Source organism: Crotalus tigris, unplaced genomic scaffold (genome assembly GCF_016545835.1).
Source record: "Crotalus tigris isolate CLP2741 ecotype Arizona unplaced genomic scaffold, ASM1654583v1 scf7180000018670.1062102, whole genome shotgun sequence".
In the NCBI taxonomy this organism is placed as follows: domain Eukaryota; kingdom Metazoa; phylum Chordata; class Lepidosauria; order Squamata; family Viperidae; genus Crotalus; species Crotalus tigris.
The window spans coordinates 397261-412471 of NW_024097136.1; the positions used below are offsets into that span (position 1 = coordinate 397261).

Sequence of the window (15211 nt, forward strand, 5' to 3'; positions counted from 1 at the left end):
CTACATCCTAGAATTCTTCAGTGTATTCAGTTACTGAGGCACGCCCCTGTCACATCATCTTTATGCAATCTTGGGCTTTGCGATCAGCAAGAGGGTCCTCAAATTGCTGTTTCAGAGCTGTCATAAACCAGTTGAAGTTATGTAGCTCTGGAGCGTTCACATTGTGGAGGGTCGCCATTCACCTAGCTGTGGCCGCCTCCAGTGCCAGGGTGATAACCCTGACTTTTGCCTCCTAGGTGGGGATCTCGTGGCCATACTCCTGTATGTAAATGAGGATATGAGCTAGGAAGAACCTGAGCTGCTGATGGTCACAATCAAACTTCACGCTGAGGGGGTGTGCTTTGCATTCTCACTGGGGCGCTCCACCTTTGCCGGTCCTTGGGGCATTTGTTCCTCCCAAGTCCCCTTGGGGGGACCCTTCCATGGCAGTTGCTGCCCCTCCAAGGCTTTGGCCATACCCACCGCAGCACTCAGAGGTGATGATTTTCCCCCTCTACTTGCTGATCGGTCGCATCAGCCATTGTCCCCCATCACTTGGGCTAAGGCTTCTCATGCCTTCATGTTCTTGAATGCCTCCATCATGAGAATGGTTGGCATGGTCAGGTCCTTCTCCATGCCCCTCATCATTGTCCATTCCCTCCAGATCCTCTCTCCATCCATGCTGACGGATGCCTCAGGAGAGGATGACCCCCTTGGTCCTCTCTTCCTAGTCATCTCCCTTCCCCCACACCACTGGACCATCTTGGCTTAGATGAGTCCCCTAGACTGACAGCTTCTTCTGTCCATCTTGCAGAGCTTGTGCTGGGGTGAGCCTTAGCAGGGGCTTCCCCCCAGTACTCGATTTCTTCCTGGTCACTGCCTTGGTTTGACATTATTTGCATGGTCTCCAGGGTGGATGCCTTTCCGGGTTGGCCACTTTGCAGATTCTGCCTAATATAAGGTCCTGCCTCAGCTATCTTATCAGGAAAGCATGACTCTTGAAACAAGCATAATACCAAAAGGATCTTTTACTGAGAGAAAGTGATTGCAGAGAGGTCAGGTGGAATCTGAAGTTCCCACGCAAATGTTAAGCTAATTTCCCATTGTCCAAACTCCACCCCAATGCCCCAGTCAGGCACCAATCCACTGGCGTAAAGTTGTTGTGAGAACTCCAAGCTGAAAAAGTGATAACAAGTTGTTCCTTGGTGCCACAACCTTGGTAGCAGGGAGACATTAGCCAGAAAGGAGTCAAACCAGATGGCCCTGAGGGTTCATTCCCCCTCCCCAATTCCCATGCAGATACATCAAAGTGAAAGTAAAAACAATATAGAAACATCCTCAATCCCCAAATAATTCTCCCCTCCCCTCAGAATGGCAGCTTTCCAATAGGGACCTGACAATAGCATTTAAAGAACTGCTTTCCTCTCCCCCTCCCCCTCCCCCCCCATACCTCCCTGAGTTATCAGAGAAGAGATGGTACATAAATGCAATTGATTAATTGAACTAGCTTCCAGTCTAATTTCTGTGTCACATGATGACAGTGGCACTCCCATTTTACAATGGAAAACATCAAAAAGTATTTCTTCAGAGTAACTCAGATGACAGAGATAAAAATCAACCATGGTGATTTTTAAAAGACTGTGATGACCAACTATGAGGAATACACAATCTGAATATAACCTGAATGGATTCCATACTAAGTACAATAACTGCTAGTATACTTTGTGTCCTAGTTCAAAGACCTTAAATAATCTACACAGTTTGACAGAAGGTTATTTGAAGAACAATCTATGCCACTTTCTTTCAGATGTATTAAGAAGACCTTTGTACAGATTCATCAGTTGCCCCCTTTCCTCATTTGGGAAGCTCTTCAGATGGCCACTCATACCCTGGTTACCTTGAGACAGGACTATTACAATGCACTTATTGCAATACATTGGGCTGCCCTTGAAGATCATTCAGAAGCTACACCTGGTTCAAAGTGCAGCAGTGGAAGCAATAACAGGCATTTCTTGTAATGCCTATAAATCATCACTGCTATGCAACTTCTATTAATAAAGGAGAATATTTGTAGCTCAGGTTTGAAACGAGAGGTCCTTGGTACTCACTGAGCTTGGTTGTTTTCTTGCAGACATTTCATTATCCAAAGGGTAATATTATCAGTGCTAGACCTATGATACCATATTATATAGAAATATATTTCTATTTATAGACAAAAAAATAATCAATAAGTATCTGAGGGAGATGGGCAGTTTAGAAATAGGATAGATAGGTGGATGGATGGATGGATGGATGGATAGATAGATAGATAGATAGATAGATAGATAGATAGATAGATACTTCAGTAAAAATATTGAATATTACTAGCCCAACTAAGACTGGCTATTAAGTCTCATTATATTTATATGATCATTTAAAAAGGTGAACAATTTCAAATGTATATGATGATCCATTAAGTACATAAATGAAAATAATAATAAATTACTGAATATGTTGTCCTTTGAATTTCTATCAGGCTATCTTGGCTATACTAGTGGATTTTCCCTGACATGTATGGTATTTTTTCTCATAGTGGTAAGTTGGACTTAATGTTTCAATTTGGTCTAAGTGATTAAACTTCCAATTTAAAACCATTTGCTGAGCATTTTCAACTTTGATCCTTTATTGTAGGTCATATACAAGAAATTTCAGCTTTCTTGTCCTTTTCTGGACAGAAATGCAACAGATGCTACCTTTTCCAATTTTAGCTTTGACACGGAGGCATGCAGACCAAAGTATGTTACATTTAATTCTAAGGTATGTTTTTTCTACAGTATTTGCCATTTCTTTCCACTAATAGGATGCTATAGATATTATAGGAACATACAAGTTCAATTGTAGAATGTGCTTTTTAAAAATTTAAGAAATCTCAGGGTGTATACTTTGTCCTGGTAATGAAAAGTAAAACTAAATGATGCTTAAGAACTCTATGTTCCATAGTATATCATTAGACACATTCACTGAAATTTATTGACCAAACATCATTTTACTACAGATGCAAAAGTACATAAAATTCCAATTCTGATATTTGAAACAATAAAGACTTTATAACAACTATAGGAAAAGTATCCTGATTCTTACTTTTTTTTAACAGAGTGTGTATGCTTTGCCTACCATTGCATTTGCATTTGTATGCCATCCGTCAGTCCTTCCAATCTACAGTGAACTTAAAGAGTAAGAAAATATTTATTACTGATTGTTAAAAAGAACATTTTCATCTGAATGATAGGAATATTAAGTTATATGCTACAGTGCTGTCATTATCCAAAGGAGATGGAATAATTGATACTTTCCTCCCTCCGAACATTCCAGAAAGACTTGATTGGGGGGGGGGGAATAGAATGAAGGGATGCTATTACTCGCTTGTGCATTTTCTTTAGATCTGCATAGCTATTTATAGAAATGCCAACAATGCTAATAATCACTCTGAAGGGATGTTTTACTACAGCACCATTATCCACATCTGGCTCAAAGGCAGCTTAACAAAGCAGAAATGTAAATGGTGGGTGGGGGTTTCCTCTCCCTTTCAACCCTACTTTTTCAATCAGGTGTTATATTCTACTAAAAAATTAAGAACTATGTCACTAAACTCTGGAAGGCAGAGTATATTGAATTCTCAGATCTTCTGAGGATTGTAGAAATTGTATAGGGATAGTAGGTATATAAGTAACGTAAATAGCTTGGTATTCTCCATGTGTTTGGATTACCACTGCATAATTCCTAACGATAATCTATTCTAGCAAAAGTTAAGTGTCTCATTATTGTATCCTAAACTATCTGTGGAAAGTCAGCTTGTCAGTGGTTGATTGATTGATGTATTGATTTATATGGCCACCCATTTCACACTGGCAACTCTGGACTGATAACAGAAGATTAGAAACCCAAGAAGAATCAATGAAAAGTTCTTTGTGAATAAAACTACAGCTTTAATTGTGCGCATTAAATTTAGCATATATGAAATTGGGTAATATCCCCATTATAAGAGGGGATATTTGTATATCCATCCAAACAGAGTGATGCCTAAAAGGGACTGCTTAATTAGGTTAAACGAATAATGAAACAAAATCAAACAAAATTAATCTGTTTTCTATAGTATTGTTTTCTAGATCTATCTGAGAACTTTAATTTTTATAGTTTTTAATACAAACTCATCTGATCTATAACTCCTGAAATAATTGCCAGATTAAAACTTAATTTACATTTTTCATTTCTTTAGATTTTATACTGCAGTGCTGTATTCAAAACACGTAACAATTTTATTAAATGTTTTAGCATAAATGGGCTTGAGCTTTCCAGGGTCTGTCATTTGAACAGATCAGTTTGCGGTTAGGAAAGGCCAGAGGGAGCAAGATCCAGCTGTGATTGGAAGAAGGATCTTCTCATTCACACAAACAGACATACACACATTTCCCTCACTCCCCTGGGCTTTAAAAGTTAACATTTAGAGGTACTCACCTTTTTTCCAAAGCAGCCCTTGAGTTCAAACTCAAAACTCCCTTTACTACCATTGCTCCAAATAGGCAGGGTCTGGGAAACCCACCCATAGACATAAGGGGTCTGCTGCCGGCAAGATGGAGGCTTACCCAGGCCCGGTCCATTGGTGAGGTTAGCTTGAAGCACCATCCTGGGTGCCAAATTGTTGAAGGAAAAATCTTCATCAGGGTCCAGTTCAAGCCAGGAATAAATAAAACGGAGGCTGCTTAGGGGAGAAGGTTCAGTTTATTGAATTGCCAGAAACTTCAGTGACACAGCATGTTTCTTGGGTAGCTGACAAATGGAGTTGGTATAGGTTGGCTTTTATATCTTCTTTGGGTTTATATTTGAGATTCTTCCTGTTTCTGTGGCTTTGTATTTCCTGTTCCTGTGCAATGTACTTTGACCTGAGCCTGAGTGTGCCCTTTTGGTATTCTAATGGTGGTGAGTTAATCCTATTGTGTCCTGAAGGTCATCTTCCTGTCCTTGGGAGTCTTTGTTTTTCTAATCCCATCATCTTAAACCTTCTCTGGGGCTGTGGCTGAAGGCATTTTGTTTATGAATAGGTGGCCCCAAATCTGCATTTCTAAAAGCTGGCCTGCTCATTTTCTGCCTGGGAAAACTTGGGTAAAAAAGCCTTTTAAGAATTTTTTTCTCCATTATTCCTTTGGGGAAATATAATATTCTGCCTTTTTTAATATCCCCACAAATATTTCCTTCTCTAGGAAGGTGGGTGGGTGCTGACTTTCAACAGTTTAGATGCAGTTATTGTAAAAGTCGTTTCTGTTGCCCTTAAGATACTTGCTTTCATTACTTTCAGGACACAGAGAAAGAACTTTCCATCAAAATGTACATGCAGGCAAACTACTTCTTAGACACAGATCCCCAACCTTTTGAGTACCAGGGACCAGTTTCACGGAGAGAGGTTTTTCTGCGGACTGGAGGGGGTGTGGTTTCATGTACTGCTTGCATCCCGCAGATGGGGTTTTGTTTGCGTGGACTGGTTTCTGGCATGCTGTGGCCCAGTGCCGGTCCACAGACCATGGGTTGAGGACCCTTGCTCTAAGAGGTCATGGATAAATCATTTATAGGTCTTTACTAATGCTTTAAATTGACACAGTAAGAAACTATTCTAAACCGAGGTCAATGGGGATCCTGCACAGATTCAGGATCCAAAAGAAGGGTTACTGTGAAGGTATAATCATAATCTTTCTCAACTTATGGGGATGGATACATAATTCTTTCTTTCATGTCATAATCACAACAGATTCTTTTCTTCCACTTCAAGTACTACTGTATCTTTCCTATGAAACTAGATAGGAATTTGTCACATTACCAAAACCTCTAATTAGGCTTACTGTAATCATTCCAGCAGCTGTTATTTACAGTGGGAGAAAAATATACTCACTGTGTTAATCTACATGTTTAATCACATATATTGCTACAATTACTATATGTAAGTTCATTCATTTGCCTCCACTATAGACAAATCTTTGCAGGTCCCCACTTGTATTGCTCTGACACTGTTACTGAGAATCTTGCAAAAAGAAATAATAATGATGATGATGATGATAATAATAATAATAGTAATAATAATAATAATAATAAAGTTGGAAGGGACCTTGGAGGTCATCTAGTCCAACCCCCTGCTCAGGCAGGAAACCCTATACCATTTCAGACAAATGGCTGTCCAGTCTCTTAAAAACCTCCAGTGTTGGAGCATTCACCGCTTCTGGAGGCAGGTTGTTCCACTGGTTAATTGTTCTAACTGTCAGGAAGTTTTCCTTAGTTCTAGGTTGCTTCTCTCCTTGATTAGTTTCCATCTGTTGCTTCTTGTCCTGCCTTCAGGCACCTTGGAAAATAGCTTGACTCCGTCTTCTTTGTGGCAGCCCCTGAGATATTGGAATACTGCTATCATGTCCCCCCTAGTCCTTCTCTTCATTAAACTAGACATACCCAATTTTAGCAGCCTTTCCTTATATGCTTTAGCCTCCAGTCCCCTAATCATCTTTGTTGCTCTTCTCTGTACTCTTTCTAGAGTCTCAACATTTTTTTTACATCGTGGGGACCAAAACTGTATGTAGTATTCCAAGTGTGGCCTTACAAAGGCATTGTAAAGTGGTATTAATACTTCACGTGATCTTGATTCTATCCCTCTGTTAATGCAGTCCAGCACTGTGTTGGCCTTTTTGGCAGCTGCAGCACACTGCTGGCTCATATTTAAGTGAATGTCCACTAGGACTCCGAGGTCCCTCTCACAGTTACTACTATTGAGCAAGGTACCCCCTATACTATACCTGTACAATTTGGTTTTTCTTGCCTAAATGTACAACCTTACTTTTTTCACCATTGAATTTCATTTTGTTAGATAGAGCCCAGTGTTCAAGTCTGTCCAGATCCTCCTGTATCCTAAGCCTGTCTTCTGGAGTGTTGACTATTCCTGCCAGCTTGGTGTCGTCTGCAAATTTGATGATTTCCCCATCTATCCCCTCATCCAAATCATTGATGAAGATGTTGAAGAGCACTGGGCCCAGAACAGAGTCCTGGGGCACCCCACTACACACTTCCCTCCATGTAGATGCGGTTCCATTGAGGACCACACATTGAGTTTGGCCAGTCAGCCAGCTATGGATCCATCTGGTGGTGATGCTGTCTAACCCACATTTTTTTATCTTATCAAATAGTAGGTTGTGATCTTCTTTATCAAATGCCTTACTGAAGTCCAAGTAAATTACATCCACAGCATTCCTCTGATCCACTAATTTTGTCACTTGGTCAAAGAATGCAATAAGATTTGTCTGGCATGATCTGTTTTTGACCAACCCATGTTGGCTTTTAGTAATGACTTTGTTTGCCTCTAGATGTTTGCTGATTTGTTGTTTGATTATCTTTTCCAGAATCTTCCCAGGTATCGAGGTCAGGCTGATAGGTCTGTAATTTCCTGGGTCCATTTTTTTTCCTTTTTTGATGATGGGAACTACATCACCTCTTTTCCAGTCCTCCGGTAGTTCCCCAGTGCTCCAGGATCTTTGAAAAATATAGTTCAATGGTTCTGAGATCATATCTGCCAGTTCCTTGAGAACCCTGGGGTGTAATCCATCTGGTCCTGGTGATTTGAACTTGTCTAGGCTGGACAGGTGCTCACTTACCATTTTCTTGCCTATCTTAACTTGTATTTCTATTTTGTTTTTTATGGCACTATTTTTGATAGGTTGGTCTGTTTTTTCCCTTTATGTAAAGACGGATGTGAAAAACGAGTTAAATAGTTCTGCTTTCTCCCTGTTGCTTTTCATCTTCTTGCCACTTTCCCCCACTGATGGACCAATCATTTCCTTCACTTTTTTCTTGTTTTTTACATGTTGAAAGAAGCTTTTTTTGTTATTTTTGACTTTGGTCGCAAGCCTTAGTTCATTTTGAGCCTTAGCTTTCCTCACTTCATCTTTGCAGGCTCGAGCTATTTGTTGATATTCTGACTTAGTTATGTGCCCCTCTTTCCACTTTCTATACTTGTCCTTTTTATCTTTCAATTGATCAGAGAGTTCTTTATGCAGCCATGCTGGTTTCTTTTGAAAGCTGTTATTTTTCCTCTTTGTTGGTATTGTGCTAGACTGGGCCTTTATTATCTCACTTTTCAAAATTTCCCAAGCCTCTTGAGTTGTTTTCCCCTGAAGGATTCTCATCCATGGAATCCTTCCCAAACCCTCTCTAAGTTTACTGAAATTAGCTCTCTTGAAGTCCAAGACTCTAGTTTGACTGTGTTCTATTGCTTGTGCTTCCATAATGTTGAATTCCAATATTGCATAATCACTTCTTCCCAAGGTTCCTGTGGCTTCAACACCTTCTATCATTTCATCTCTGTTAATGAGAATTAGATCCAAAATGGCTAATCCCCTAGTTCCCTTCTCTACTTTTGGGAGACAAAATTGTCTGCTAGGTTTGTCAGGAATCTGTTTGATCTTCCACTTGGTAGAAGGTATGAGGTAGGATGCTGGCAAGGAGGCTTTTCACTTGTGGTGCCCCAATCTTGGAACCTAATTTCCAAGGAGACTCTTTAGGACTTTTCCCCAGCATTGCAATTTTTAATGCATGAGGAGCCCTTGGGTCTTGTTTTAGTGGTATTTTTTCAGTTTTGTGGTGCCTACATTATATTTTAATTCTGTACTACTGCAAGCTATCTTGAGATACTATACCAGTGGTATCAAACTGCCAGCCTGCGGGCCGGACGTGTCAGCAGGAAACTACGCCCACCCCATTGCCGGCAATGGGGAAAAAGCTTCGATACGTCATGTGATGTCACATGACGTCGTGAGTTTGACATGTCTGTACTATATGGAAGAATGACCTTCTAAAATACATGCATTCCTTCAAGGGAAATAAGCTAAGGTTTGGATGGAAATATAGAAAGTGAATTTTTTAATCATTAATTCCTAAATCTGGGGAATATCTCATGTGTTTTGAATATGTTCCTTCATGACAGTGAATGAGGAATGCATTTGGGAAATTATCTATTAGCACTTACTCATTGTTAAAACAGATGGCTTAAGATGGAAGAATTGGTTTTTACTATCCTTCACAACTGTCATATTAATACTCATTTTATCTATAAATGAGTATAGTAAATCAGGGGTCCCCAACCTATGGGCAACAGCCCACTACTGGGCTGTGGCCTCTTGGCCAGTGGGCCGCAGAAATGGCTAGCCAGTGCATACATGCGCGCGCACTCCCCTCACTCGCGCTAGCGCCCACGGCACCGTTTGCACATGCACGTGGGCACAAACGGGAATGCTAGTGCCAGGCAGGTGTGCGTGGCCCATTTGTGCATGCGCAAACGGGGCTGCTAACGTCACGCCAGTATGCATGGACCCATTTGCATGTGCGCACGCACCAGTTTGGAAGCTGCTCTCCTTCCCTCTGGGCCGTGAGCCTGGAAAGGTTGGAGACCTCTGTAGTAAATGGTATAGTGTCTCTGAGCATGTATTAAAGTTTAATAAGTGTTGCTGAGATGTTGGGCAACCTCTGAATGAAAATAATAATTGAATAATACCACCAATATTCATTTATCTCTTCATTCCTCTCCTTCCCCTTCCCTTTTTTTTTATAGTCATTCCCAGAAAAGAATGCAGATGGTTACAAAAATCTCTTTCTTTGCCATGTTTGTCATGTACTTTTTAACTGCTATTTTTGGCTACTTGACATTTTATGGTATGTATGTATTCAGTCTTCCATAGCATGCATGATATTTTAGGTAACTTATTCTTGACCTCATAATACTTTTTAAAGCAAGCAACTGAGGCCAATAATGATTAAACTATAATTCAAACATTATAGCCATCAAAGATGAATTTTATAAAATGTGTGTTGCCATTTTTTTCCTTCTTTGTACAGAAAGTAGCATCCAGATTAGGAGGTGTATGCTTAATTTGAAAAGGACATTTTCTTATCTGGATATTCTACCCACTCTTTCTTGTATCCATATTTGGGACCCATGACTCCCAATGAAGTGAAACTTGGGAAAGTTGTGGCTGTTTCAGTGTTGATGTTGCTGTGCTGCTGGACTGGATTGTGGTCACGTGATCTTCATTTTCATTGTTCCATGGCAGTTTCTCAGCCAGTCTAGCAGTTCCCCCCCACACACACAACAACAGCCACTTATACTTAAGGGAAGGGGGAAAGCCTTAGCCACTCAGTGTCACCTCAAATCGCAAGATGAATGGCATATAAATTTGAGAAATGAAATTTGATAAAGTTTAGTAAATTTGATTTTGATAAATGAAGGAAGGAAAGAAGAAAGGAAGGCAGGAAGGGAGAGAGGAACAGGATCTCTGTAAGCCCTTCCCAGTCCATGCCACTCCCTTTTGTGTTCCACCAACCTGTGCCACGCCCAGTGGTGGGATTCAAATACCTGAACAACCAGTTCTCTGCATGGACGCCACTTCCAGAAGTCCATTCTGGGCCTAGGAGACTTCCCCTGCTCAGAACGGACTTTCAGAAGTGGCATCCATGCACTTCCAGTGGGCCGTTCTGGGCCTGGGAGGCCTCCCCCAGGCCTCCGAGCCTCAGAATGAACTTCCAGAAGTGGTGTCCATGCACTTCCAATGGGCCATTCTGGGCCTGGGAGGCCTCCCCCAGGCCTCCGAGGCTCAGAATAGACTTCCAGAAGTGGCGTCCACACACTTTTGGTGGGCCGTTCTGCGCCTGGGAGGCCTCTGCTAGGCCTCCGAGGCTCAACAGACTTCCGGAAGTGGCATCCACACACTTCCGGCAGTCCATTCTGGGCCTTGTGAAAAAGGGCTAGAGCTTCAGCCAGTTCCCTGAAGTCAACAAAAAATTAGCTACCAGTTCTGCTGAACCAGTACAAACTGGCTGAATCCCACCACTGGCCATGCCCCTGCACACCTTCCTTGACCCAGGCTGCCCGCTTCATGTCTTTTCCTCTTGAGCACTCCCATGCATTCTTCATAACCTATACCATCCCTTATGAGCATCTTGCCTCACTAGTGCAGCACCTCTCGTACAACCACACACTCTTCTCCAAACCATACCCCTCCCATGCACATTGCCCAATCCATGCAGCACCTCTTGGGCACCCTATACATCCTTCCTGTAACCCCACTCACCATCTCTTGACCTGTATATCATACTCTACACACTCCCATCTATACACCATCCCTCGATGGTATCTCTAGTAAACACCAACATCCTCTTCCCAACACAAACAGTATCTCTCTCACACACACCCATGTACCATTTCTGACCTCATTCTCATTCTCACACCCAACCAACGGCAGTCACATACTTGTCTGCTGGCCTTGAACTTGAAACTTCCTATTGGCTTCCCTACTTCTCCAAGCAAAGGGAGGGAGGGAGGGAGGGAGGGAAGGAAGGAAGGAAGGAAGGAAGGAAGGAAGGAAGGAAGGAAGGAAGGAAGGAAGGAAGGAAGGAAGGAAGGAAGGAAGGATGCTTCTGTTGCTTCCTGCTAGCTTCCCACAAGGAAACTCTATAGGGAAGCTGGCTCCCACTCCTTTTTTGCCCACCAACCCACCCGTGGTCATTCTTTTTCTCTCTTTAGGTAAGGAAATATCTCTGAAACAATGACCCAATGGCCACAGGTTGTCTAGTTATTAGCATAAATTTCTAGCTCTGCAATACATATTTATTCATCTTTGCATATGTTTCAGGGTTCTGAAAAGGAACACATAGAATATTATAATGCTAATCACCTAAACTTTGATTTAAATTTGAAATTTGGATCAGAAAATTAATTTGAATTAGAAAATCATGTAGATTCTCACTTCTGAATCAATTAAGAAAAAGCAAACAACCACATTCATTGAATATTGAATTACTGAGGCCAAGTCTCTGTTAGCAGATACAAATGGATCCCACACAGTTTGATGCGCTGAACCATTCTGACAATTCAATTTGAAAGGGTGATTCACCAGCCTCATTTCAAAAGATTAAATCATGTTGTTTGAGATGTTTCTTACTAAATGGCAGCTTGTATTAATTATCTGACTGCTAGAACAGCTCTATCATTGTTTTCCCTGCAGAATCTGTACAGTCAGATTTGCTTCACAAATACCAGAATAAGGATGACATCCTTGTCTTAACTGTTCGTGTTGCCGTCATTCTTGCAGTCATACTCACAGTCCCCGTGTTGTTTTTCACCGTAAGTTGGAATTTTCTGTCCATTTGTTAATAGATTGGCAGTTCCTAAATACAAGAATTGAATTTTTGCTTCCTTATTTAGTTTTTGTTTTGGCAAGAATAGATCACAAGTTAACATCTATCCCCAGCCTTCTAAAAAAAAAATATGATTTCTACTTTCAGTAAACCAATTGACATTTAATTATCAATTGTCTAATAAATAATATACCTATAAATAAATAACATACCTATAAAATAATATACCTATCAAGCTGCAAAAACAATTCAGGCACTGAGCCATCTTTTCTACTTAAATCATCTTTCCCATATGAACATAGGAGCTCAACTCAATTTTCCTTTCTTTTTCTTTTCAAGTCCCTATTACCTAATTGTCTATTTTCCCATTTACTCCATGGAGTTCTATTTATGGGCTGTTTTGGTTCATGAATATGATTTGATACGCAGCTGACTCATTCTGCATTACAGTTGTTTGCACCTTTCATTTTCCTCCTTCCCCTCCTTGTTCTCTGATAGATAGATACTCGGAAGGCTAGAATGCTTAAGGTGATTTGGAATGTTGAAGTATCTTTACTCTGACATAAGTAATTGCTGGTGCTCCTTGTCAATGCTTAAATATTAAAACAGGAACATTGATGACAGCTAGTGATGTTGTTTAGCCTTCCACAAATCCAGACTGTATTAGGGCATAAATCCCATCATCCCCAGACATTGCTCATTGATGAGCATTATAAAATTAATGGAAATTATAGTAGTTTTCAGTATGGCTGATTTAGAAAAGCTGATATAATGCAGAAGATCAAACTAGCATTCTATGCATTTATTTTAAACATTAAAATTGGGAAATATAGATAGTCCTCGACTTAGGACAATTTGTTTAGTGACCATTCAAAGTACAACAGCACTGAGAAAAGTGACTAATGAGCATTTTTCATACTTACAACAATTGCAGCATCCCCATGATCAGGTAATCAAAACTCGAATGCTTGGAACTGGTTCATATTTATGACGGTTGCATTGTCCCCAGATCATGTGATCATCTTTTGCAAACTTCTTACAAGCAAAGTCAATGGAGAAGCCAGATTCTCTTAACAACTATGTTATTAACTTAACAACTGCAGTGATTCCCTTAACAACTGTGGCAAGAAAGGTCGTAAAATGGTGCAAAACTCACTTAACAAATGTCTCTCTTAATGACATAAATTTTGGGCTCAATTGTGGTTGTACATCAAGGACTACCTGTATCACTTCCAATTTTAAAAAAATCATGAAGATGTTTATAATCAAAGCAATTCATAAAGCATATATGAAAGAATCTTATAAAATATAGAATGATATAAAAAGTAAATATTAAAACAACAACAAGAACGCAAGCAACAATAAAAAGTTTAAAATCACTGTTACAGCAGATAAAAACAACAGTAGCCTTACTTTGCTGGGGAAGGCATTTCAAATTTGGGGAGTCAACCAATGTAAAGGCTTGTTCCTGGGTAACTTTCTGTCATACCTCAGCAGAAGAAGTCATCCCAAGCAGGTCTTTGAGGCTGGCCATGGCACAAGTAGGAACATTCAGAAAAAGATTCCTTCAGGTTCCACAAACAGAAGAGTTTTATAGATTAGAAGTACCTCTTGGAACTAGAAACAAACTGGGATTCAGGAAAGTTAAAACCTAATCTGATGTGTTTATATTACCCAAGCACCCTTACTGCAGTATTTTATAGAAGACTCTATGGGATTCCCCAGGTAGTCGAGTCAAGCCTCTTCTGAATTCCTGAACAATCAGAACTCAAAGGCAATCATACTCTCTTATAATGTGGGTTCAAATATTTATCAAAAAGTGGAAAGTAAAATATTATACACTATAAAAATAAGAAGTGTTCACTGTTTCCCTCCTTTCTTTAATAATTTCACATGAAAATTCTGCTTCGTATGAGAGATTAAATATTTTACATCTGGCAAAAAGCAAATTTCAAGCAAAATTTTAATGTTTTATTAGAACAAGTAGTGATAGCATAAAAAAGCTCTAGCTGAAATAAATAACAATTGGATTGAAAATGCTGATACTCACAAATATAACAATATATTAATTCCTCTAAGTGAACACAGAGTATAATACTGAAGGAGAATTAATAAAAGGTTGTCTGTCCCATGAAACACTTTGCCTAACAGATTTCTTTTTTTTTCTTCCATAGGTTCGTTCATCTATATTTGAGCTTGCTAGAAAAACCAAATTTCATTTATGCCAACACATTGTAGTTACATTGATCCTTTTGATGATCATTAACCTGTTGGTTATTTTTATACCTTCCATGAAGGATATTTTTGGAGTTGTAGGTACAGTATGCTAAATATATTTAAGATTTCCTCCCTTTGTTAGGTTTAGACTTGTACATTGTTTATTATAACACCAAAATGTTTCTGATTGTCATAGGAACAACATCTGCCAATATGTTGATTTTTATTCTTCCATCTTCACTCTATTTGAAAATCACCCATCAAGATGCTTCAAAACTGATTCAGAGAATTTGGGTAAGTTAGCATGATTTGTTATCCTTCATTAAACATGTAACAAAGGTAAAACATACTTTTTCACCAGAGTGAACAATCTTGGATCCTGCCAGTACACAAATTGTTAAATAAGCCACATTCCTGTCAGAAAGCAACAAAGATAAATATTTGTTTGCAAATGGCTATACCTGAGTATCTCAAAATGATCTGCAGTAAATTGATTGCACTGCTTATGAATAAGAATGAAGATTTAAAGAAGAGAACCTAATTATACAGAGTTCTTAATCACAGATGGTGTTTTCAAACTTAAAACAGGTTTCTCATTTGATAGCCTTTGCCCAATACAAGGCAACAGAAACCAAGGATATTGGGAATGCAGGAACAAAACTCAGAGATGCCCAACAAGGCCAAGATTACATATTCTGAAATAAATTCAAAGTCATTTCCAAAATAGTTGAACTATCTATTTTAAAAGCAAAATAATTGTTTTAAACTCAAAACAGGACTATATTTAGAATGCAAGATAAAGCAAATTAGAAACATTTTG

General features: G+C 39.6%; 1 protein-coding gene across 2 annotated transcripts in view; it reads left to right on the plus strand.

The window, feature by feature from the left end:
- Nucleotides 1–15211, plus strand: part of SLC38A1 (solute carrier family 38 member 1) — a 196640-nt gene that overhangs the window by 175469 nt on the left and 5960 nt on the right. For both annotated transcript variants that reach the window (XM_039355308.1, XM_039355309.1), the window contains 7 exons: nt 2495–2553; nt 2650–2775; nt 3113–3192; nt 9593–9693; nt 12042–12160; nt 14349–14490; nt 14588–14685. In XM_039355308.1, coding sequence (XP_039211242.1) covers nt 2495–2553; nt 2650–2775; nt 3113–3192; nt 9593–9693; nt 12042–12160; nt 14349–14490; nt 14588–14685 — 725 coding nt within the window. The remainder of the gene's footprint in view (nt 1–2494; nt 2554–2649; nt 2776–3112; nt 3193–9592; nt 9694–12041; nt 12161–14348; nt 14491–14587; nt 14686–15211) is intronic.